At 32.6% G+C, this 26042-nt stretch overlaps 3 protein-coding genes across 5 annotated transcripts in view; 1 reads left to right on the plus strand and 2 right to left on the minus strand.

The window, feature by feature from the left end:
* The window catches only part of LOC123680901 (ras-related protein Rab-23), a 45455-nt gene extending 40042 nt beyond the window's left edge, over positions 1-5413 (plus strand). For both annotated transcript variants that reach the window (XM_045619026.1, XM_045619023.1), the window contains exons 6-7: positions 194-384; positions 4893-5413. In XM_045619026.1, coding sequence (XP_045474982.1) covers positions 194-384; positions 4893-5011 — 310 coding nt within the window. In that variant the 3' untranslated portion in view covers positions 5012-5413. The remainder of the gene's footprint in view (positions 1-193; positions 385-4892) is intronic.
* Positions 5414-10840: 5427 nt separating this feature from the next.
* Positions 10841-25442, minus strand: LOC123680894 (N-acylneuraminate-9-phosphatase). 2 transcript variants are annotated; one of them, XM_045619016.1, is made up of 3 exons: positions 24900-25442; positions 13985-14159; positions 10841-11707 (listed from the first exon to the last, which is right to left on the minus strand). In XM_045619016.1, exons 1-3 carry the CDS (start codon positions 25002-25004, stop codon positions 11148-11150), a joined length of 840 nt encoding a protein of 279 aa, XP_045474972.1. In that variant the 5' UTR covers positions 25005-25442; the 3' UTR covers positions 10841-11147. The 2 variants fall into 2 exon arrangements, with proteins under 2 accessions (XP_045474972.1, XP_045474975.1); XM_045619019.1 differs by lacking the exon at positions 24900-25442 and adding an exon at positions 19688-19714.
* Positions 21825-24707, minus strand: LOC123680872 (neurochondrin homolog). Its single transcript, XM_045618991.1, has one exon. The coding sequence runs from the start codon at positions 24424-24426 to the stop codon at positions 22228-22230; it is 2199 nt and encodes a 732-aa protein (XP_045474947.1). The 5' UTR covers positions 24427-24707; the 3' UTR covers positions 21825-22227.
* Positions 25443-26042: the final 600 nt, after the last annotated feature.

Here is a 26042-nt window from a genome sequence, read left to right on the forward strand (position 1 = left end):
TTTTTTTTCTCATGTAAAATATACGCAGCAAAAACCGTACTATTAGAAATTTTCAATAATAATTTGTTCATTTACTCAATTTCAGTCTCTTTAAAAGCCGGTCTTCAAAAAATATTAAATTCGGTTTTTATTAAGAAAATTCTTCAGCTCAAACCACACCTATATAAAATAAAATAATGTATATTCATTTCAGAGAAGAAGTTGAACTTCTTGCCCGTGCTCTTGGTTGTAAACTAATAAGGACCTCGGTGAAAGAAGACCTAAATGTGGCTACAGTTTTCCGACATCTAGCCTCAAAGTGTTTGACAGAATTACACGACACCCATGATTTTGACTACATCACAGCGCCTACTCACCACCACCTTCCCAACGCCTTAACAATCAGTAAGATTCATTTATTGTTATCACTGTTTTCCGAAACTATATATGAATTTATCTAGGATTTAAGGTGACTTTTCATTAAGCGATATAGGTACAAGGTGTTTCGTCAATAACTTTACATGCTTTCAGCGCAAATTCAAAACAATATGGATAGACTGAATCAGGGTTGAAAATTGTCCTAAGTCTATCTGTTAATGAGTTGTGAGCGTTTTATTTATGTAGTGAAATACCTTGAAAATCTATTTTTCCAAAACCAAATATACTATTATAAACTACATCGAATACTCTATTAAACAAGCCTATTAGTATAGGATCCCGATATAAAACGACCTTCACCGAGATGCTTATTTGATAAAACGTATTTTATATTTAATTTAACATGTCAATAAATATATCACATATGGGTTGCCTAGCAAATTTTAGTCCAGAGTAGGTTTAATTAATAATTTAAAAAAAATTTTTTTCGAACATTTCACCGGTTTGCTTATTAGAGATGAATTCTATACCAATCGAAAGTATGAAGCCCATAGAATGTGCAAACGTTAGGTTGCCTATTTTTTTCCGGTCACAACTCTTAGGTTGCCAGGTATAAACAGGTCAATCTATACTAGCATTTTGCAACGGTCTGACTATTTAATCAAAATCAATCAAATTGAAGATTATTTCATTATGAACACGGTGGTATAGGGTTGCCTGCGAAAAATCAGTCCAGAATCCCGGTTGTCGAATTTTAAAAAGTTAAATATTGTTGCGAGTGAATGTGTGCAACTGAGAGGCAGCGTGACCAGGTTGAAATATAGTGAATCTACCAACACCGTTCAGAAATCTACTAAAAATCTACATATTTCTTGACAAAATTTCACAGATGACGCTGCATTAGATTTTAACATTATTCAGAATACACTTTATTCTGAAGTCTCTTATGGTTAAATTTTACTTCATGAATAGGATATACAGTACAGATGTGTCCAGATTCGAAAATAAAACAAGATTTTATTTCAAAAGACAAAAAAAAGGAAAAAAAACCGAACAAAAACAAATAGGATCGAAATAGAAAATATAAACAAACAAATTTATATATTTAAGTAAACAAAAGGATATAAATAGAAATAAAAACCAAAATCTTCCGGATAAAAATAACATTAAATAAAGAAATGAAATACTACAGTTGAACATAAAAAAAATAATCGAAAAATCAGTATCAATCTGCGGTCAAATCATCGTCTTTAACATCCATACATAAACTTTCACTATCCATCGAATCGAGCATATTTTTTGTAGGTTGAAAACGACAACAATCACCTATCTCTTAAAGTCCTTCTTTAGCATGTTATAATTATGCTATATTTTTATTTAGAAATCTGTTTCTATTTTTGTTTTGAATACCAAATGTGAGATAATGGTATATTTTCAACGGAAGTTTACACACCATCTGTTTTCAATGAGGCACCCTTCGGATATTCCATCATTCTTCGTATTTATTCTCAGCCGACAGAAGTTTTATGATTTTATTATGTTTAAGTAGGTACGTTCTTCTAGAAACATGTAGAACGTAGAACCTCAATGAGAATGAACAATGAATTGATTCATAGAAACAGTCTAGACCTCCGAATTTCCATATTCCCAATCGTCTCGGTTATATTTTTTAAAACTACCAAAATCTACTAAAATCTACCAAAGGATTTCTTCCTACTAAAAACTCCATGAAAATTCACTGGACGTACTTCAAACAGCTGCTATGCTGTGTCCTCTTCTATCGCATGAGATGGTTGATTGGGACCTCTCAGTCGCTCACATTCACTCGCAGCAATATTTAACTTTTTAAAATTCGACAACCGGGATTCAGGTATGATTTTTCGCAGGCAGCCCTATACCACCGTGTTCATAATGAAATAATCTTCAATTTTATTGATTTTGATTAAATAGTCAGACCGTTGCAAAATGCTAGTATAGATTGACCTGTTTATACCTGGCAACCCAAGAGTTGTGACCGGAAAAAAATAGGCAACCTAACGTTTGTACATTCTATGGGCTTCATACTTTCGATTGGTATAGAATTTATTTAATAAGCAAACCGGTGAAATGTTCGAAAATAAATTTTTTTTCAATTATTAATTAAACATACTCTGGACTAAAATTTGTTAGGCAACCCATATGTGATATATTTATTGACATGTTAAATTAAATATAAAATACGTTTTATCAAATAAGCATCTCGGTGAAGGTCGTTTTATATCGGGATCTTAGACTATATTGGGAATTGTGCAACTCTTCGTAATAAAATTTAATGTAGCATCAAATATCGAATATACGATCATTGTAAATGTGGACCTGTCAATCTCTGAATAATTCGTTGATCAATTGACCATAAAATCTCCATAAATGATTGAATTTCACAATTAAAGATAAAAAAGTCTTATTTGACCTGAATACATGAATTTTGTAATTCCAGGAGTTGTTTCTTCAGGTGAGGGTGATTTTTTTTAAGAACCTCTGTATCAAAAGCGTGAATCAAATAATCGTTATGTCAAATGTGAACCACAAATAATGAGAGCGTAATCACATCAGCGAAAAGAATTTTCTAAAAAAAATACTCGAAGATTTAAGACCATCAAGGTCTGATTATGGTGTTTGGGTATATCTAAGTGATATAAACATTTCATTCGAATTCGAACTTATGGTTACAGCATGAAAAAATTATGTCGACAGCAGTGAAAGTGAAGAATGAAAATTTCATTGAAAACGTAAAATGACTGACCACAAAAATTAATCAATAAAAAAGGAAGAGATTCTCAGCTTAATTTCGAAAATTCCTCCAAATCTTCCATACACCATTAATCCCTTGGTACTTGAGAGGGATTACCACCACGTGGTTTTTCGCGTATCAGTCAAAATTTGGTACCCATTCGTTTTCCCTCTGGCGCTCCTACGATGACCAAACTTTGTACGGCGTATAGCGTTGTGAATTCACTTCGTCTTCTTTCTTTTTTCGAAGCAAATAAGTAGAGGGCAGCACTGTACGACAACTTCCACGAAATTATAATTTTACCTCTTTGTAATGATTTTTGGTAGATTTTTTCACGAATATTTTAAAAATATATCATATATCATTGCATTGTACTAAGTACATATCATCAATTTTTTTTTGCGAAAAACGAAAAGTTTTTTCTCTTTTCATTCGCAAATAAAAAATAATAACTTTCTTCCATGTAAATTATTGTTCAAGGAAATGATGTGAAAACCCCAGAATAATCGGTGATTTGAGGAAATATATCTCATTTCGTTTTGAACTGAACAACCACGTGGTGGTGTTCATTAGTTGTGCACAATGGATCAACGCATTATTCGAGATTGACAATAATTTAATTTAAAGAATATAAAATCCGAATACGAAATGTGGCACTATTGCCAATAGGCTTGTTTGGTGAATAATTCAATGTACTTCCTAAGAGTAAAATTTATTTTTAAAAGAAATATGTACAGGGTGTTTTACTAGATGTATCATGGATAATGAAAGATTTTTCAATAAGAGGGTTCATTTTGAAAAAAACGAGTATAGTGTGAGTTCAATGGATATTTATTTCATAGTAAAGATGAAGGTATGACATTTACAATAGAAAATGGTTCCAGCATCATATCATGAAATTTTCTATGACCAATTCGCACATTTGCGATAAGGGATTCACGGCTTGACTTGATATTCAAGCTACTTGATTCAAGCTCAAACTCAAGTAGCTCGAGCTTGACTCAAATCAAATCAAGTTCAAGTCAAGCAGTAGTTTTTCAATGGCAAATCAAGTACCTATGTATTTATTAATAACTCAAGTCAAGCTCAAGCTACTTGAGCTGAAAATCCGAGGCATTTTCATGCATTTCAGGGTTCCAATCAATCGGCCGGCTTGAGTTCTTGTGTTAACTGAACAGCAATATTCTCAGTTGTCCTTGATAGACACCCACGGTTTTGTTTCTTCACATCACTCAATAATCCATTAATTTTTCCACCCAATTCATTATTTCAGGCCGAGAAGGTGCTTCACGACAACCCAAAAGCTCTTTAGTTCTGCAAACTGTGGATGGAAAATTGTCATCATTTTTGTACTGAATTTTAACAATTCTAATGCGTTGTTAAAGAGTGTATCGTTCCAATGAGTTTTTACTATATGTCAAAAGATGACAGCTGCCTAGATATAGTGGGCTATTCAAAATGAAACTAATATCTTATTGAAAAACTCTTGTGCATTATATCCCTTGATAGAAAGTCACATTTACTCCAAATTACCAATTTTGTGAAATAAAAACTCTTAACACTTGATTGTCTAATTAGACAAACAATTTTTGGGTTCAATGTTTCGGTTTCAATATGCATTAGATTATTAGATTAGATTAGATCTTACATTTTTTTTTTCAATAATCATTTATTTCATGATGGTATTTGATAGATTCAATGGTGGAAATTATTTTGTTTTATTTTATTTATAATGGTATTAACTTCATTTTTCATTTTGTTTCAGGTGCCTTTAGTCCTAGTCATTCTTCCAAAAATCATAATAATGGAACTATAGTGTTGCGACCCAATAAAAATCACAAAAAGAAAAAGAATGTTTTGAAGAATGCTTGTAAAATATTGTGATTTTTCAGCTCAATTATGTTAGAAGTGATGAATCGCCATGAATAGTTCAGTTTTGTTTTCCCCAAAGTGCAGAAAGATTTTGAACCAATTCACGTTATATTCGACAGGCCTAATGGTGAAGTGCTAATATAATTTTATTTATATTTATTTTGACTCCACTAGGATTGTTTTCTAACAAAGAAGGTATCTTTTGAAACCCCCCTTAACTAATTTGGATAACTTCCAACAAATTTTGAAATTCTTGTGCTATTTGGAATATCACATGTGAAATATTTTTTGAATAAGATAAGTTCAATGTTTCTTCGAAAATGATCATATCTGATGTTTGTTTTGTCATGTTTGTATAATGATTATGAGTTATATTTTATTCAGTGTGTTCTTATTAGAAACTATTGAAAGTTATTAACATATTGATAAGAAATTTTTACAATAAAATCCCCACCCCCTACTGATATAGGTATATACTCTGTCTGCTGTGAGTGAATTTGAAAAAATGCTTAGATGCCATGAACCAAGAAATATGGTAGTTGAATAAATTTACACACTCATTCTTGAGGAAAACTGACCTACAAATGAAATTTCATTATCGGTCGCATAAGAAAATACTCTTCAGGCAGACATTTCGCAATTGCGTCATCAACTTTTGATTTCTTGAAAAAATCCCCTCCAAAAAAAAAGAACACCTGCTCCGAGTATATACAGAACTTCCTTGTTCCGATGAAGAATCTTGCAATAATAATAAGAAATTTGAATTCTAGTGAATGAAGAATATTGAAATGTATTAATACATTATAATATTACACTAAGTGTTTCCAAGGTTTTTGAATAAAACAAAACAGCAAAATAGAACAAATACATATACATTAGTCAAATATATCGTAATACACATATGTATATCGTGAAAATCTAACTTCCACTCCACATGAAACCTACTTCGTACCTACTACCGCAGAATGATTACCTATAACACCACAAGATAACAAGGGCAGTATAGGGTATGCAAAGTGTCAGTTTTGCTTTGAAAGCTAATTGGGATTACATACATGTGTTCCGATTTATCGACTAGTTTCGAATGCAAAATCATATGAATTTTCCATATGTTGAATGTGTAGACATCGGCTTCCTAATAATTTGAAATCGAAGGTAGTGTTGTTTTTCGTCTTTGTGAAATGCATAAGGTTTTTATTCCTCTCTCAATTAGGGTAATAGGGCATTATGTTTATATTGGTTGGGCTGCCATGTGTTATTTATTATACAGGCTGCTTAGTAAAGGAGGTTTGGTGATTTTTATTGCAGGAAATGTTGACAACGCAGCGGATCGGAAGAACCTCATGTTGTTCTTGAGAATCAAGTAAGACATATGAGAAGGCGGCCAACAAACTTGGCCGAATTTCCAACCCTCAAATAGAGACGCCTGAAAAACTTCTATATTTGAAAATAGCGGTCGATTGGTCCAGTGATTGAAACCCAGTACCTTCTCCTAGGCCGAAAGTGGAAATTTTTCTGGTTACGGTGATCTTACAACCATTCGCTTTTGGTGAAAAATTTTTAGTGATGTACATGAAGTTGCCTTGGGACACAGTAACAAAGCCCACATAAGATACAACCCTTTTTCCAAATTCGTACAAGCTCTTACTTGCTCAGAGATTACACAGAGTCGGAATATAAAACATTGGAACCTACAGAGCCTTCATATTTTCTTGAAAACTTCTTTTCCTTCTTTAGATAGAGCTATATATAATGAAATGGCGGGATTTATATAAAACCAATCTCCTTTAAACCAAGAAATCTGGCATACAAGTTGACTCAATGTTTATAAAGAGTTAGTGGGCCCAATAGTATTTTAAGACATCTTATGATAACCCTACGTACCACAGCATATATTTCAGACAACTGACTGAGTTCTTTCGAGTTTTTTTGGTTATTTGCAAGGTCAAAAATGTTTGGAAAGAAATGCATATTTGGGCATCATCATCATGATCGAAACTATCAAATGCGAAATCTAAAAGGGTAAAAATAGTAGACTGTTTTTCATCCAACGCCCTCAATATAACATCAGCGAAGTTCAATAAAAGGGTGGCAGTACTGAAAATTTTCCTGGATCTGGAAGTTAGTATGTTATTAGCAGGAATCCATGTATATATTTGCCTTTTACTTTTTAATACAAGGGAGAATACCTACCTTGAAAGTCACTATAAGATTATCAGGAATCTTAATCATCTTAATGGGATGAAATTCTATATGCAGACATTTACAATATGGATAAGAAAGAGGATTACCTTCATCGTCAATTGACAACTAACAGCGTTTGATCATCGACCCATCGATCCTTCTGATCTCCCCAGGAGTTTCTTGTTAGGAAGATAACTAAACACTCGATTCTATTTGCAGGAGTATATAGTAGTGTTTTTGAAATTCATTGTTATTGTTTTAGCATTCATACACCTTCTCAGTCCGTTTTGAGGCAGTACATTTTTTAGAAATAATGTTATAATTTATGTAGGTCCTCGCATTCGCTTTTAACATGGTTATGGATTCATATCGTACAATTGTTGAGCATTCCTCGTATAAGCTATGATCTGCGACAATTTATACAGTTTACCTATTAAAGGAAAATAATCTATACCTACCTATATTCCTCTTCATTCGATCATTCGAAAACCACAATGGCTATCATCAAGTTATCAAGAATATTTTTACAATAACTATCAATTTCTTGGTCTCCACATGAGGACCCCTAACAGGTAATACAGGTTTTCAAACATTTCAAAATAGTATTCAAATACAATGGATGTTATTTATTAGTTTCATGAGTCAACTGGTATACTACAGGGAAAGTTTAATCTGTTACCTGCAGTCAACATAAGGTGTCAAAAATAAAAATGTTCCGAAAATACTTTCTATTGAGATATATTTTCCTAAAATGAAATAACGTGCAAACAATGGGTTCAAACATATAATTATAGAGAATTCAGTAAAACAGAAAATATCACAAAAGGCTATTAACCGAATATACCCCATCATAAAAACAAAAAATTAATTTCTTTCTCGTACTTCCTTGGCATAAGTGAAGTAGCTAATTTTTCTTCCAAATTAAACCTGAATAAGGCCTCAGACCAATAAATAAAATATCATGGATATTATTCAATGCAAAATATTCAACCCCACACAAGTAAATCAAGAGTTTATCAGTTAACATGTTCAATATCCAATATGAAATACAAGGGACAGTCAGGACGTTCATAAAAAACTAGATTTAACGAAAATCTAATATATTTTACCAAAAATAAACGATTCTCCAACTTTGCAACAAACTGCATAGATAATGATCACTCTTTTCTCACAATTGACAACACGTAAATTAAACATTTATAATCAAAATTTATTAATTAATGAATAGTTCTAAAATTAATTAACGAACAGAACTGTGTTATTCCAGCCACCCTTTTTAGATTTTTATCACCTTTTTGTACCATATAAATACTCTGTACCATTTGTAGAATCTTCACAGTCTGATGATGATACAGTTCTCTCTATGCATTATCTCTTAATGTTTCGGCAGATTCATTTGAGTACCTTTATATGAATGAAATAAATGAACTGATGGATACAAGATCCATGCCATATCCAATAACCAATTAGTTTTATTTTGTCACTTTGAACTACCCAGTGATTCATGTTTTAGGTATCAGAGTATTTCAGGATACTTTCACAAACAATTCAGATTAAATAAATAATAATACACTGCTGATTTCCACAAAATTTATTGATGACGACAATTGTTTCGCTACACTGTAGCTTTTTCAAGTCGGGTGCTGAACTGAGCATTCCCAAAGTATAACATTCATTTAAATAGGTAATTGGCAACATAGTTGAGAAGAAAAATGTGTTTTAAATGAGGTAATGAGAAAATGTGATTTAAATGAGGTGATTAACATTATATTGGAGGGTGCTGCTGGTTATTGCAGGGTTGTATAAAGATGTTAAGTAGCGGTGATCTATTTACATCTGTTTGTTCATTCAGAAGGACCTTCTTGGAATTGTACCTGTTTATTTCTAGAGATTCTAAGAGTGTGAGTCTAGAACTCTTGTTTTCTGTATGGAGGATCTGGTAATTATTGTTGAACTCATGTCGGCATTCTTTTAGGTGGTTGGCGTATGTAGAATGGGTGGTGTTGGATGTGAAACTCTTCTGATGTTCATGTATTCTCTTTTTGAAGGATCTTCCGGTTTGGCCTATGTAAACCATGTGACAATCCCCACATTTTAACTTGTAGACTCCAGATTTATTATCTTTGTTTGTTTTATCTTTATTATTTCTGACGAAAGTTCCCAAATTATTGTTTGTCTTGAAGGATACTTTGAGATTGAATTTATCTTTGAAATACTTAGCAATACGCTCGGAAGTTCGATTAACGTAGGTTAAAGATATGTACTTTTTGGTGTCATCTTTTATGTGGGAAGGGTACGCTAACAGCAAAGCATGTTTTATTTGTTTATTGAACAGGATTTTATCTATGATGGTAGGGTTATAACCGTTATTGATTGCTATTTGTTTGATTAAGTTTAATTCTGTGTTGAAATGATCGTGATTCATAGGTATAGTTATTAGTCTATGGATCATAGAATTGTAAGCGGCCATCTTGTGACTATATGGATGATTAGAAGTGATGTGAATGGTGGTATCAGTATGGGTAGGTTTGTGAAATATACTGAAGTTATGTGTGTCGTTCAGTTTAGAAATTGAAATGTCTAGGAAGTTTATTCTACTATTCATTTCTTCTTCTACTGTAAATTTCATGTTAGGATGGATTTCATTAATAAACTTCATAAACATGCTTAGCTGTCTGTTAGTACCTCTAAAGCAGCAGAATATATCGTCTACATATCTGTACCAATAAAGGAAATATTTAAATAATGGATGTGTGCGGATTTTCTTTTCTAAATTGTCCATGAAAATTTCGGCTAGTATTGAACTTAGAGGATTACCCATGATTAGACCTTCGTCGGAGCAATAAATAGTTTCATTGAATTGAAAGTAGTTCTGTTTTAAACAAATTTCAAGACAATTTAAAATATCGACTTTTATGATAGGGTTGCAATTATTTTTAGTAAGTAGTTGTTCGACTAGTTGAATGGTTTCTATTGGGGGGATACTGGGGAATAAATAAATCTGGAGTCTACAAGTTAAAATGTGGGGATTGTCACATGGTTTACATAGGCCAAACCGGAAGATCCTTCAAAAAGAGAATACATGAACATCAGAAGAGTTTCACATCCAACACCACCCATTCTACATACGCCAACCACCTAAAAGAATGCCGACATGAGTTCAACAATAATTACCAGATCCTCCATACAGAAAACAAGAGTTCTAGACTCACACTCTTAGAATCTCTAGAAATAAACAGGTACAATTCCAAGAAGGTCCTTCTGAATGAACAAACAGATGTAAATAGATCACCGCTACTTAACATCTTTATACAACCCTGCAATAACCAGCAGCACCCTCCAATATAATGTTAATCACCTCATTTAAATCACATTTTCTCATTACCTCATTTAAAACACATTTTTCTTCTCAACTATGTTGCCAATTACCTATTTAAATGAATGTTATACTTTGGGAATGCTCAGTTCAGCACCCGACTTGAAAAAGCTACAGTGTAGCGAAACAATTGTCGTCATCAATAAATTTTGTGGAAATCAGCAGTGTATTATTATTTATTTAAAATGAATTTCCATCAAGTGAAGACCGAATCAATCAAATAATTCAGATTAATTTCATATCACTAGACATTCCTAAACAGTTCGCTACATAAACAACCATACCATTATATTATTTATTCAAAAAAACACCACAAGATTAATAAAGAACTATATATTTACAGTTTCGGATATTGAGGTATATGAATTTCATCATTGTAATAAAAATAAAACTTCTAATTACTTCTCAGGTATTTCTACAAGACATAGATTCTAAATTGGATCATTCTCGGTATTCTCCCTAACCATCTGAAGATATTTTCGATACAATTCCCTTATATCGAAACTGTAGTCATTAGCTCCAATACTGCCACATTTCCAAAACCTTCTTCTCCATCAATATGAATTCAACAATTCCTTTATTCTCGATTTAGCTTCCATCACTGCTGTTACTATTGCAATCACTCAAATCCGGTTTAGAAATTTTTTTCATATTATAAGGTCGAGCAAGTTCCTTGCTCTTTCTTCGCAGTTTGGGGGATCTAGAACCATTTTTGAGCACCTTGGGAAGATCGTTTACGTGATCGATGATAAAATCGGGTTGAAGTTCGCTCTTGTTTGCCTTATCATTCGATTGCACAGGAACCCATACTGTACCACCAAGCTTTGCTTTGATTCCACCCAAAATATCTGTCTCCAATTTATCTCCAACCATCAAAGCATTTTCCGTCCTAATTCCAAGGTAATCACAGGCCATTTTGAATATTTTCTCGTTCGGTTTTTCCCAAGGCAAATCGCCAGATACCAAGATGACATCGAAAAGTGGTTTCAAGCTGAGTTTTTCTATTTTTTCCCATTGAGATGTCGATGGCCCATTCGTTATCAACCCAATCAAATATGACTTCTTAAGTTTCTTCAACAAATCGAAGGTTTCGTGGGATATTTGTAGGAAATGATATCGCAGTTGGAGCCATTGTTTGTATACAGAGTCTAAAATAACGACAAAGTATGGATTAAAATAATTTCAGAGAAACCTTTCCACCCATAGATTGATTATTGTCTCACTTGAACATCTAGAAAGTTCCCTCAAAAAAGGAGAATTACAACAGATAAATCAATTTCTGAATATTGTAATCTCCTGAGACTCAATAAAACGCAACAATCTATGAATAGTTTATTTTACAGTGTTTTCTGGAATGTGACTTAACTCACACCACTCCATACTGAAGAATGGCAGAAGAAAATTTTCTGAAATACATAAATGATTAAAGGTTTTCCTAAACAAATTTCGTAAAATAACATTATTATATAATAATGAGTTCCAATAGATCGCTCACATGTAAAAACTCAGGAATCTGCAGCAAAACAGCAAGCACAACTTACAAAATGGTCAGCAGGCCATTATTAGAGTAATACAGACTGACATATAGTATTCCTGACTACCCTCAAAACAACACTCTTGCCTAAAAATTCGTGAAACTCAGACACCCCAACAACCCACTACACAACCCTTCAAATCAGATCTACCAGACTATAGAAGTATGATAAAAAGACTCCAAAAACATTATCGAACCACCGATACACTTATAAGTACGATAGAGAAACCTCCCCCAAGGCAAAAATGTCAGGAGTTCCAGTTTTCCAATACTTAATGTCTTTATAACATAATCTATCACACTGAAATTAGTCTTGTAATATAAAAATGGCCACAACTGAAGGACTTACGTAGGTCGATGGTCAAATGATTAATAATAATAAATGTATTTGTGGCCATCGACTCAAATGATTATATTTTCAATAGAGTTAATTTCTTTCTCTCGCTCTTTCTCTTTCTGAGATCTGAGACCAGATAACATAATAAAACAACAAGTGGGAAACCTGGATGTGAAAAGGGCATTTAGTTCTAGCAAAAAGGTAACGTTTACATGAAAGAACTCAATTCTCATCTAGATTTCGGATGAATTGCTCATATTTTCAATACAGATTCTTGTACGTTGCAAAAAATATGAAGGTAATGAAATAGTATCTACAACCTAACTCATACGTACCACTTTCCACCCACAAAATCATGGTAAGCATGGTGTTGGGTGGGAAGCGAATTATTAGATAAAGAAACGCAACTTTGTTGGCTGAAATTTGTTGATTCGTGTGCACATATAAACAATAGTAACAATACGTTCACTTGTGAGTTGAGCCAAATGGATATCTTGAAGATATCTTCAGGATGTCAAATTTGGTAGTAGGCCCTAGCCCCAAACATACATACTAGTGTTTATGGAACAAAAATACCGCAGAATTATTTTTCCTTGACTGAACACATGAACAAACCGTCTCGTTGAATTATTGCTGAATATTATTATTTTTTTCAAATTCGTATGTCTCATTTTTCTTCACACATATTGGCTAATTCAGTGATTCCAGCTAGGACTATTAATAAAATGTCTAAGATACCATTTCATTCATAGATATGTGTTTTTAGGAGGAACTTGGGACCTTTTCATTTTAGTTTTTAATGTTTTATTTCTAGAATTAATCAAAATTTCAAAAAAGTAAAGGACTCCGCTTTAGATGTATAATAAAGACATAGAAATATGGCATATTATCAAATCATTTTAGAAAAAATTCAAAAATCTGACAAAATAAATAGAAATGATTATCAACACTATTCTTTTTTCTAATCATATCTTACTATTTACTTTCATACAAACATAAAACACAAATTGTAACTTCATTAGGGAAAAAGAAGAATATTTTATTTTTTTCACTTTCTGATAAGATTGAATGTTGTCATTATTTTGTCAAACAATGCCATGTGGAAAATTCCTTCAAAATTTCCTGTATGAACATAACTGAAATAAAACCGAAATACCTAGGTATTGCACTATACACTATATAAGATGCTTCTGAAAGTAGTTACCCTAACTGGTGAAGAAAAAACGATAGATGTGGAACCATCAGACAAAATTCTCAACATTAAGCAAAAACTGGAAGAAAAAGAAGGTATTCCACCAGATCAACAGAGGTTAATTTACCAAGGAAAGCAGCTCAAAGATGACAAGTCAGTCAGCTGCTACAAATTAAAGGCTGGCACTGTGTTACATCTTGTAATTGCCCTTAGGGGTGGTTTTCTCTAAAAACGTTCTCAATAAATGATTAAACAGAAATTACAATGACGAAATGATCATCTGAGCCCTTCCAATAAACCTTCTCCATGACGGTTCCAAGACAAAATTAGGAATTTATTCTTACATACTTCCACATACTTACCACAATATTTCTGATAATTTGGATATAATGCCTGATACCACAATTTTTGTCTCCATATGTGCAGATCCGTAGAAGGATGTTGTGGACATTTTCGGAATTCACGTAGAAAATGTTTGCAACTCTGTACTGCGGATTCTTCTGGTACACCATATGTTTGAGACAAGATTTCTGATATCTGAAATCAGAAGAACATATTATTATATTAGCTCACCTTCCAATACTAATTACTCAATCGCAAACAAAAAATTTATTTGAATCAATTAATTCATCAATAGCTGTTGCAATATGGCTACAACAAATATCAACGGAACCAAAGAAATCAGGAGATTTCTCCGGAAAAATTCTAAATATTAGAGGAAAGCAAAATGGAACCAAGAGCTTTGGTGCGCTTACTTGTTTCTATGCCACTTACACTTAAATTTCACCCTGAAAATGGCTATTGAAGAAGAATCAGTATTTTTCTTCGAGTTATTGTAATACTAAATATTCATTAGCTATAAACCTGGTACCATCGAATCGGTTTTTTCTTTTAGGTACCTACATATGAGGTTTTCCTTTGCCAACTACCTGTAAACTTGACAAATAGCAGATATGGTCATAGTATAAGGAAAGGATAGTAAGCCAGTGTAGTGATTTTTTCGATTTTGTTGATGTTGAGCGCCATCTAGTTGCACTCACGTTTAACCTCGAATTTTACTGTCAAAAATTGGTCAGTAAAGTGGAGCCCTCTGAAAAAATTGGTGTTATTTTGAAGAACTAAAATATTTGAAATAGAGTGGTCAGAAGATTTCTATATTTTAATATTTTTTCTCTAATTCTGTGGTTATCCCGTTCATTCTTCCACTTCTTGTAGAACAAAATCGTGCGAGAATATATCAGAAACGCACAGTTTACATGGTTATATTTTATTATTATATGTTGGTACTCCGAACTTTCCGCCACGGCTTTATCTGCCAATTCATCAATTTGCCTTAAAGAAATCAGTTCTGCCAACCAACATTTTTCAATGCAAAAATCACTAAAATATATTTATGGAAATATTTCATTAATTTCAATGAAAATGCAATGAATTAGAGAAAATAATATATAATACTCGTACAGAAGGCTCATTCTACCACTCGTTCATTCCAAAACTCGGCACTTCGTGGCTCGTTTTTGAATTTTGAACTCATGGAAGAATATCAATGCCTTCTGCACTTGTATTATAAATAACTATTCTGCTCTGTAATAAGAATATACGCCAGTGGCGTGTATTTGTGATAAACAAGTAAAATGCTACAAGTTATCATGAAATCACTAATCAGGTCCAGTCATCATGAAATGATATCTCTAGGTTTTTTCAGGATTTATGAATGGAATAAACTCCATTTTCCGGAATATCGATACCTATTGCAATTGAATGTATTTGAAGAATATTCGATTGATATTGTTTTGTTATAGATTGAGTGAGAATAGGTAAAGTTTATATCAACATTAATTTCCTAATGTCGTAAGTTCCAATGAAGTTTCTCAAAAGCTATATTTAGCATTTGACAGTTGGTTTCGATCATTTTTCCCAACCTTTTACGATTCTTCGAGTTATGTATTTTATTATTCGACTGTAATAATTTTTTCTGGCCGAAAAATCAGTCCATGTTTTTATGAATATCTGAAGAAAAGTTTACCTTAAACAACCAAATTATATTGAAATATCTCAATTATGTTGAAAATAAATAAAATCATGTTTTATTTTTATATTTACCTTATATTTAAAATTGAAATGAATATTTTCGGGTTGTAGTTTGTGGATTGAACATATCAATGGATTTTTCATATAGCTCAGGAGCTTGAAATATTAGAGGTTTCCTAGTAATACATCTTTTTTGGTAAAAATGAAGGAAAAAACTTGAAAATTGGAAAATTCAGCTTTAATATCAAATAAAAGAAATTTTATAAAGAAAAGTGCAAGAGTTGGTAGAGACAGATGGAATTTTAGTTTTCCTATACATATAAGCAAATAGCCACTCTCAGTGCTGTGCAGTTTTTTTATAAAGTAAATAAGCTACTTTATTAAATCCAAGCTCAACCATTAACGAAGAAAGAACTGAAAATGATTTTTTAAATCAGAATCGTTGTTATCCGTGTTTAATTTAAACTCTTAGCTCTCTGGTTAACATCAGTTCTACAAGATCTTGTTCTAAATCTGTTATTTATCCAGCATTTGAGAAAGGACCTATTGCCTCAATCCCTTCAATATTCAAGTAAATGGTAACAAGTGAGTATCAAGGTGAATTTAGATGTCAGAAATACATTAAAGAATTTAGCTACGACCAGGTCAGAAGCTTTCGATTTCTAATTCAATAAAAATTTAGAGAGATTTCCTCGATTTTTACTAATTAGAAATCAAAAGTTTCTGATTTTTTTTTGTTCTTGGAAGGAAACAATATGATGTATTTTTTCGATACTCTCGATCATTTGAATTCTACCCGCACCAATTCTTCACAAAATAATTTTCTATGGGAATAAAGCTTTTCCGATATAAGACACTATACTATATTGATGAGGGTTATTGAGTCTCAGTGCTGCCCTGATGATAATGAATTTGATGCTTTGAAAAGCACACAGTTTCAGTCAATAAAACCTTGTAATCATGAAGGTACTGAGTGATATCAACGCGAATGCTCTTGCAACCATCAATAATTATTATGAATTAACTGGCAATTATTTCTTTGAAGTAAAAGCAAAGTGAAGCAAAAATAACAAATTAGGTACCGAGACCCATATATTTGATGGTTTCCTTGTCACTATATATAAAAACCGTGTAGCAACTTGAAACGGATAAAAATGTGGGCTCAAAAATTCATTGACAGAAAGGCTTATTCAAGATCGACTCAAGAATCAAATCCCAATACAATACAGAGAATGGAAAGGTAGTCAGCCATATGTTAATGAAAATATTTTGGTAGTATGACAACAATTCCGTTTATGATATTATGTTGAAACTCAATGAAAGCCTATTGTGCTTCTATATACCTTCTCTTATACCTGCTATTGAAATATGTAGATGATACGAATATTCTGTTGTGGAGTAATAATCTCAATGATATCGAGAAAATATCCTCCGAACTACTCAATTTTGTAAAAGAGTGGTTTTTGAATAATCGCTTGGTTCTGAACACGGAAAAGACAACCTTTGTTTTATTTCGGACAAAGAGAGCAATTGTTGAGTTGATTTGCCTAAGTATCTGACTGTAGATCCTTCCTTCCTTATACTATGATATGGTTTCAGGAGTCATTATCTGAACGTCTTTGTGGATTGCAATTCAAGAACCCCTGTTGGAAACAGAGTCTTCCGGTTTCGGCAAGCCATCAAACCATTCGGTGGAGTGAGCAATAGTAGTGTGTATGACGGGACACAAAATGTCTAAGAAAAATTAGCCAATATTTCCGTGACTAAAAAGCCGACGGAGTTTGTATTTTGGGTGTAAATCTGAAATGATAATTTCAAGCGCCTTGTAAAATTTCAAACTGATAAAATAATGAGAATTCAAGAACAATGTTGAAAAAGCAATACCCAATACATCCATGATTTCAAATTCGATAGGGTTGAGATTTTGAGTCTATTATAAAGCCTAACTATTTCAAGATCCGTAAAATATTACGTGTCTTTATCAGAAATACATAAAATTGAAGCAGAATATCGAAAAATAAAACCCAACATTTCAGTGACAAAAGATCCGACCGTGTTGAAATGTTGTGTGTATACAGGGTGATTCATCGCGATGATCAACTAATCATAATTTTGTGCTGAAAAATTGCATGTTTGGGTTTGAGTCTTTCTCCTTAAAATATTTTCTGATCTCCACAACTTCCGGTTAACCGGAAACATACTACTAATTTCTTATTCCAAATGACACACCAAGTATACTATTGCATCATTAGATAGCTTTCTTGATGACAATTTCAGCAACATGCCATACTTTGGGTGTAAATTCAACGGTTCATCAGTTAATGGAATTTTATAAAAAAATAGAAACGACGAGGACTCACATTTTTTTGAATTTCTGCTGAAAAATTTTTTTCGGAAAACCTTTTTCATTTTCGATTCTGCAAATACGTAGTTTTATAAGACTGTTTGCTATTTTGATCAAAAATGTATGTTCATCGAAAGATTATGAAGTTGGACGGACAATTCAATTTCATCAAAACTCTAGATTTTCAAATTAGAACCTATTTTTTATTATTTCAGTCAATTCTACGTATAAAAAGCCGAAATAAAATGACCTAAAATTAATACCTACTGCAAAAATCTAGAGAAAAAAAATATTAAAGAGAAAAAAAATTAACAAGAACAGTTGACAAGTTCAGAAAGCGCAAAATATCTTTTGAGACTTTTATACGTAGAATTGACTGAAATGATAAAAAATATAGGTTCTAATTTGAAAATCTTGATTTTTGATTAATTCAATTGTCCAAGTTCATAATCTTTTGATAAACGCCCGGTACATTTTTTATGCAAATCGAAAACAGTCTTATAATACTACGAATTAGCAGAATCGAAAATAAAAAAGGTTTTCCCGGAAAAAACTTTTTTCGGCAACCGTCCGGGAAGTGCTCACTTTCCGGACGTTTTTTCTCTGAGAAAGTAGCATTTCCCGGCCTAGTCCGGAAAGTACGTACTTCCCGGACTAGGCCGGAAAAGAATCACGTCGTTACTCGTTTGTGTCATTGTGGATATGAAAATCTTGGTAGGTATATTTTTAATAAATGCAGTTGATAATTACCATAGTAACCGAGAAAACGGCTGACAGTTCATATGTGGTATTTTCTGTTCTGTTTAATTTAAATAAGAATTAAAATGTATATAAAAGAAATGTGTCGTCTCATTGATTTGTTATTCTACATGGTTGCCGAAAAAATTTTGTACGCAACACGCCCGAAAATGTTTTTTTTTTGGACTCACAGACTTCCAGGACTCGCTTACGCTCGTCCTGGAATTTTGTCTATTCATCCAAAAAAACCCTATTTTCCGGACCTGTAACGTAAATTACTAATTTGCAGAAATATTCAAAAAAATGTGAATCCTCGTCGCCACCATTTTTTTTCATAAGAATTTCATTAACTCATGAACCGTTGAGTTTACACCCATCAAGGTATGGCATATTGCTGAAATTTTCATCAAGAAAGCTATCTAAAGATGCAATAATATACTAGGTGTGCCATTTGAAATAAGGAAGTAGTAGTCTGTTTCCGGTATAACCGGAAGTTGTAGAAATCTGAAAATATTTTAGGGAGAAAGATCATTGTCTCAAACCCAAACATGCAAATTTTCAGCACAAAATTATGATAAGTTCTCCACGAACGTCTAATAGGCCATCGCGGCGAATAACCCTGCATATAGAATATCAATTCCAAACTTTGGGCAAAATTTCGTGTCAATAGCATCCTCACATCAACCTCGTTTTTTTGAAGTTTTTCATCCCCTCTGAAATATACCTTCAATCAGATCAGAATTTGTAAAATTAGAAATATTATCATATATCCTAAGTGGAAAAATTGATAGAATTAAAGTCTTATGACCTGAGAAACAACACCGAACTATAATATATCCGTTCCGCCATCAGTATTTGAGTTTTATTTAGAACTGAAAGGTTCTATTTGGAGTGATCTTAATATAGAAAGGCTTGCATGTTAGTCTGTGCTATTTAACAAAAACTTTCTTACCCAAATATACATGTAGAACACCCACTACCATAAATTCGTGATATACTTCTTGGCAGTTCTCCTCGCTTTATGAAAATAGAAAGTAGAGATTGCTGGTAGCATTCATTTTCTCGAAGTAAATCTTTTTCAACGAGAAACATTTTTAATTTCTTCGGCCAATTAAAAATAAAAATATGATGTGGATGCCCACAAATGTTTCACCGAAGTAGATATTTCACAGAAAAATTAAACAAATTTCAAAAGAGCAGCTTTCGGTGGATTTGCTTGAATTTTTCATGTATGTTCTTTTTATGTTTTCCTGAAGTCACAGATACTACTCCACTCAGTTTTAAAATACTTAGTTCAAGTTTTTTTTCGATAACTCTTAAAGTTTCCATTTTAATAATAATAATGTTTATTTCCAGAGACAGATTTTAGGTCTAGGGTTTACTTAAGTAACCCCACTCTTTCTATACGTAGAATTAACAGAAATAATAAAATATATAAGTTGAACTCAAGTTGTCCAAGTTCATAAACACCGTGTACATTTTTGGTCCAAACCGCAAACAGTATTATAATAGGTACCACGTAATGGCAGAATCGAAAATGAAAAAAGATTTTTTCAAAAAAAAACTTTTTCTGCAGAAATATTCAAAAAAATTTGTCCTCAACAACAATTTTTTTGTACGAATCTTATTAACTCAGGAACCGTTAAGTTTATACCCGAGGTATAGCACATTGCTGAAATTATCGTCAAATGCATGTAAAATTCCAACTCGTTCGGATCTGTTGTCATTTAAGTATTGAGTTTTTTCTATATTCTCCTTGAATATTCTCTAGTTCTGGCGACGCGATCAACGTGAAATATTGCACGAAACTCAAAATAATTGGTATCCTAGTTTATTGCAGAATTTCATCTCGATCGAAATTACAGTCATGAAAGGATCATGAAAACAAAATTTCTAACGGTCATATTTTACGGAACCCCTAGGCCAATTTTGCTCATTAACGAACTCAACCGTCATCCGAGATTAGAACCTATCCTAAAAATTCGAAATTTTTGTTAAAGAGTTGTAGTGTTCACGGTCAAACGGACGGACATAATTAACTTTTACCACGAATTCATGATCCTATGTGGTATCCTATGATACCACAGGCGTACCCAGGAGTGGAGTTCAAACCTACCCCGAAATGTGAAGGTGACGCCATTCATTTAAATAAAAAGAGGCAAACTGGCGTGCATTATAACTGTCGATCAACCTTCACGCAGCCGCAGTCGATAACCTGATTGAAACTCACCTAACATCTAACAAACCCCCCCAAAAACTGAAGCAGTAGTGGCGAAATAACGATCTGTTCGGGGAACGAGACCTCAAAACTATGAAATAAATAATATTATATACTTATACTTAGTTAAGAATGATAAGTGATCCATTAAAATCATAAACATATTATCCGAAGAGAAATCTTATAGGCTAAATGGTCAAGGAATTCTATCCCATTAGCTTTTAAAATTTTGTTATTGTGAATTTTTGATTTGTTTTCATTATTAGAGGCGCACCAAGATATTGAGTATGAGGAATAGTATTACTGGTTTGTAGGTTGAAGTAAATACTGTAAGGTAAAATGACTCAAATTAAAGGACTTGGATCAATAAGTATGTTCCATTCCATCATGAAAAACTTACAGAAATTAAACGTTTTCTTCAAACATTATTACAAAATTTATTGATTCTGTATAAGTCTCATACACTATTCCTACTATGCATACATAATATAATCATAATGTGTATTCAACAATGTAATGCCAAATATACTATACGTATCATCACACCAACTTACAGAATGAGAATATTTTTCACTAACTTCAGGAAACATTCACTCAAAGAGAAAATTTGTTATGTTCAACAAGTACATTATTAAATTAACACTAATTTATTTGTGAACTTCAAACATGACATTATATCCTCATGACTCCACATATCATATTTCCTAAAATATTTATTTGTATCTCTATAAATACTATTGTACAAATTAAAGAATTTCGGTGTGGAATCTTCTTGTATTCTAATAATAATTGGGTTAGTTTTCACTAACACTTTTTCAAACAAGATTTCTAGATAAAATTTCAAATTTATAGATTGAATATTGGAAAATAAAGAGGATTACTGTAGGATAACAGAATTTTATTTAACTAGTTCATATAGAGTGAGAAACTACTGGCATTTGATTTCAGGTACTCAGAAGATATAACTTTGTTTTTCAGAGGTTTACATAAATCAACTTTTGAAAATGAAACAAAAATTTTCACCAATCAGCAAATGAAGTTCAGTGGTTATAAAATGATCATAGTATGGATAATCCCAGCAAGCATCCAAAAAAATATTGTATGATCTATATTTAATCAATAGAAACAGTTATTTTTAGGTATATATAATTCAAAAAAACATAAAAAACAATGTAAGTTGTTTATATAAAATCACAAAACTTCGTATTATCTTAATATTCAAATATTAAATTCTTTCAGCCTTACGAAATGGTTATTCCATTTTTGCATACATATCAATCTCCAAACAATTTTTTTCCAAATTCCATTAGTCTATGGTTTTTGCACACTTTCAGGGCATCAGCTTTTTTGAGAACACTAACAACAGATTCATTAGCATCAACTAAGTGGCAAAGAAAATCTTCAAAAGCCAATTTTACATTAGATGGTAGAGAACCGATTTTTACTTCTTTTAATAAACTTATTATTCCCTCCGCCCAACCGCTCTCAATAGCAAATTCAGATATCCAAGGTATCAGTGAAATAACACTAGACATCGTTTGCATTCCTAGGAACCACAATTCAGCCAGTTCCATCCAATTTTCCTTATATGACATAGCCACAACTAATGAAGTTGGATCGTTACTTTCATCAATGGTATATGCATCCCAAAGAAATCGTATTGTTGCCTGAATATATCTGCAAATGGAGAAATCATTTTTCTTGACTTTATTTGTCATTTGTTTCAATAGCAGCAATCCCAAAACTGCTAGATTTCCATGAAGAACCAAATTTTCTGGAATATCTCTCAGTTCAGGCAAATTTTCAAAAATGAACTTCATCAAATTATTAAAAACTGGAGAATCATCAACAAACTTAGCCTCAAGGACGGTTAAGTTCATGAAAACATTACAGGTACTAATCATAGCAATTCGGGAATCTTTCATGTCCTCCAATATTTCCTGTGACAACTCTAGCTTAGGTTGAGCTAAAACTTTCAATCTTTCAGACCTTGGAACTGGTGGACGTTTATAGTGAACGATTGTCCAATGAAATTCAATAAATTCATATAGGACTTGGTGCTCATTCTGTTTCAGAAGTATTTTTCTTGAAGTATCCTCCACTGCAAGATGACAAAGAGCCGGCATAAGAATTCTTAGGATATCTACTTTACCCAAGGGATCTAGAGAATCATCAGTTTTTCCTGATTTTTCTGCAATTTTTATTGACTTGTATGCATTGAATGTTTCATTAGCCATTTCAAGTATGAAAGGTAAAAGCTGATACACTTGGGCTCTCATTGCAGTTGTTTCTTGTGCTAGCCATGAAGCTAAAACTCTTATGGTTGCACATACAAATAACTTATCTTCACCAACAGGTCGATTTTTATCATTTGATATTTTGATTAAGAAATTTATTACAGCAGTGAAGGCACCTTTCAGACCTGTGTAGAGAGTTTGTTTTTCTTTCTGATCCAATTCCAACTGATCTGTAGCAATATAAGTCATGGATAATTCAAGAATAATGTAACAAGCAGTAATTAGCTGGGCATTAGAATTAGCCGCTTTTAAAGATTTACCATCAAGTTGCATGCGAATTTCAACAGCAGCCAACTGTATCAAGAGTAAAAAAAATTGTTTACACTTTTCTTCCTCTTGTACAACCCATTCAACTCCCAATATATCAATGACATTAGCAGCTAACATTAGGGCTGGATTTCTCTGTTGTGCACCAATTTTACTCTGTAATATGTCACTCAAACCTTTGTACAGACTCTGAGGCCAAGATTCAGTGAGAAATGTATCTTTCATTTCCCTTCGAGGGCAATTGAACATCAAAATTTTCAATATTTCACACAATTCGAATTTTCTTTTGTCTTGGTCAGTTTCAAAGTCTAAAGCTATTTTGTTCATTAAAGTATGAAATGCCTTAATATTATCATCCCAACTATTGGTTCCTTTTCGAGATATAAGTAAAACAAGTACTTGAAGAGCTTCATCGGACTGAAAGCTTCCTTGATAATAAATTTCACTCATTTTAGTTACTCCATCTGCATTAATCAAAGCATCTTGTCCAGCAGGATAAGAAGCAATGCCTTTCAAACAATTATAAGCTTCACCCACTGCCATTAAATTATCATCGTAGTCACTATTATCTGATTGTTTCACGATATCCAGCAATATTGGAACGTTTTCTAGCAATTCTGGAAGGCATGCCAACTCTTCTTCATTGCAGAACACTGTCAATATTGAAAGAGCTATGGATTTATAGATTGATGGTGGGCAATCTACAGGAACATCAGTTGTAAGCAGCAATCTTTTCAGAAAATCAAAACCAATGGCATTGAAGATAGCTTTCTTTGCAGCCAAGTTACAATCTCTTCCTTTAACTAATTTTGTGACCATGAATAAGGCAGCAAATTTCTCCGTATCGCTTGTAGAGTTTTGCAAAATTGCACAGCATTTTTTCACTGCGTCGGACACTTGACCCGACATTTTGAGCTTTATTTTTGATCAAATGCACAAAATACTTCACAATATTACACTCATTCAAACTGTGCAAAGCGCCTCACCATCTAATACTGAGTTCGTTGAAATTGGGGTACTTTTATATTTAGAATGAGTTACATTCTATAAGATTTCTAAATTCAGTCATTTCCAGCGTCTCAAATCACTGTATTATATTTAGAACGAGTCATCGACTCTTTCAGATTGAAATTTGTTACGAAGCGCAGGAAGCTCTATAAGTAGCAACAAAACAAACTGACGCTGAACAAACTAACCTTTTATTATGACGGTGAAAATGAATTGAAAAAGCAGGTAATGAAAATGTGCTAGTGTCAAAAACAGCTGATGTACCAGAGACGTAGTTTAATAATTCATGACACTGCACACAAAATTCAATAAATATTGCGGTTTTAAATGGACACAATCAAACATAGGATAAATTCAATGATTTCTAAACTTACTTTATTACATGCCAATTTATCTGCCTGTCTTGTGGCGATAATGGTGTTATCTAGGTCGAATAAAATTGCCTGAATTCCTGATCTGTCATTTTGATTTGTTTCCATATCAATTATATAAGAAATTTGATTTGAAAATAAAACCTCTTCTTGATAGATTAAGGACCACTCGATGGAAAAACTTATATTCGAAAGAACAAAGGTTGAATTGTTATAATAATCTTTGATATCACAACACTATTGTACACTTGCTGGATATTCAAAATTCATCTGTGATTGTGATTTTGTACTGACGTTTAAAGCTCGTATTATGACGTAAACGGTCGTTCATTTGCGATTAGTTCACTGTTGGTGGGAAAAATTGTATGTAGCTCCTAGTTTCCGTCGTTTCCGAGAAGAACTTATTACGGTTTACGTCGGAAAGATGAGGTATTTAAATTAAAAATTGGATAAAACATTTAAGAAAAGCACTGAATTGGCATCAGGAGTTTTGGAGCGCTCGTTCATGTATGTTCCCTTGGAGACCACAGAGCTCACAACAACACAAAAAACATTTATATACGATATGATTCATAATGATGTTATTGTAGCAGATACAAAAATTTTTGTCTGATTGTAGTAGGTTTTGTTTATCTCGATGAGTGGCCCTGATCTTCAAGAAATTTGTTATGAATATTCTCGTGATTATTTGAATGTACAGTCCAAATTCAACGTAATCGAATCTGTTGTTACGGATATATTAAGTTTTCCCCATATTCTGCTTGAATTCCTTATGGTTCTGTTCTGGTAATAATGTGATTCGCATGAAAGATGAAAGTTATAGGTACTAAGCATAAAATTGCTATTATCATTGTTTAAACAATGCTGTACACGAAAACGATTTCTTTCGAAGTTCGGTTTGAATTTTATAGGGTTCGGACAATGCAATGAATATCAAATTTCGCAGGAAGCTTGAAGTTCTAACGCTGTGATCAGCTTGTAATACTGCACGAATTGTAAAATTATTAATTTATACCTAGACCCAAAATATCAACTCCGTTGGTTTTGTGTTCACGGCCATATTTAATAATTGTTTTTTGATTAACGCACCGAACCGAAGTATTAAATTAAAACCTACCCTGAAATCTTCAAATTTCTATATCTTTC

Source organism: Harmonia axyridis, chromosome 1 (assembly GCF_914767665.1).
Source record: "Harmonia axyridis chromosome 1, icHarAxyr1.1, whole genome shotgun sequence".
Lineage (NCBI taxonomy): Eukaryota > Metazoa > Arthropoda > Insecta > Coleoptera > Coccinellidae > Harmonia > Harmonia axyridis.

Coding starts and splice junctions, on each gene's coding strand:
- LOC123680894 (XM_045619016.1), bottom strand. CDS start 25,004: ATGGAAACAAATCAAAATGACAGATCAGGAATTCAGGCAATTTTATTC. Junction 14,160..24,899: donor ATAAATTGGCATGTAATAAA/GTAAGTTTAGAA, acceptor TTCTGATTTCAG/ATATCAGAAATCTTGTCTCA. Junction 11,708..13,984: donor AAATTATCAGAAATATTGTG/GTAAGTATGTGG, acceptor TCGTTATTTTAG/ACTCTGTATACAAACAATGG.
- LOC123680872 (XM_045618991.1), bottom strand. CDS start 24,426: ATGTCGGGTCAAGTGTCCGACGCAGTGAAAAAATGCTGTGCAATTTTG.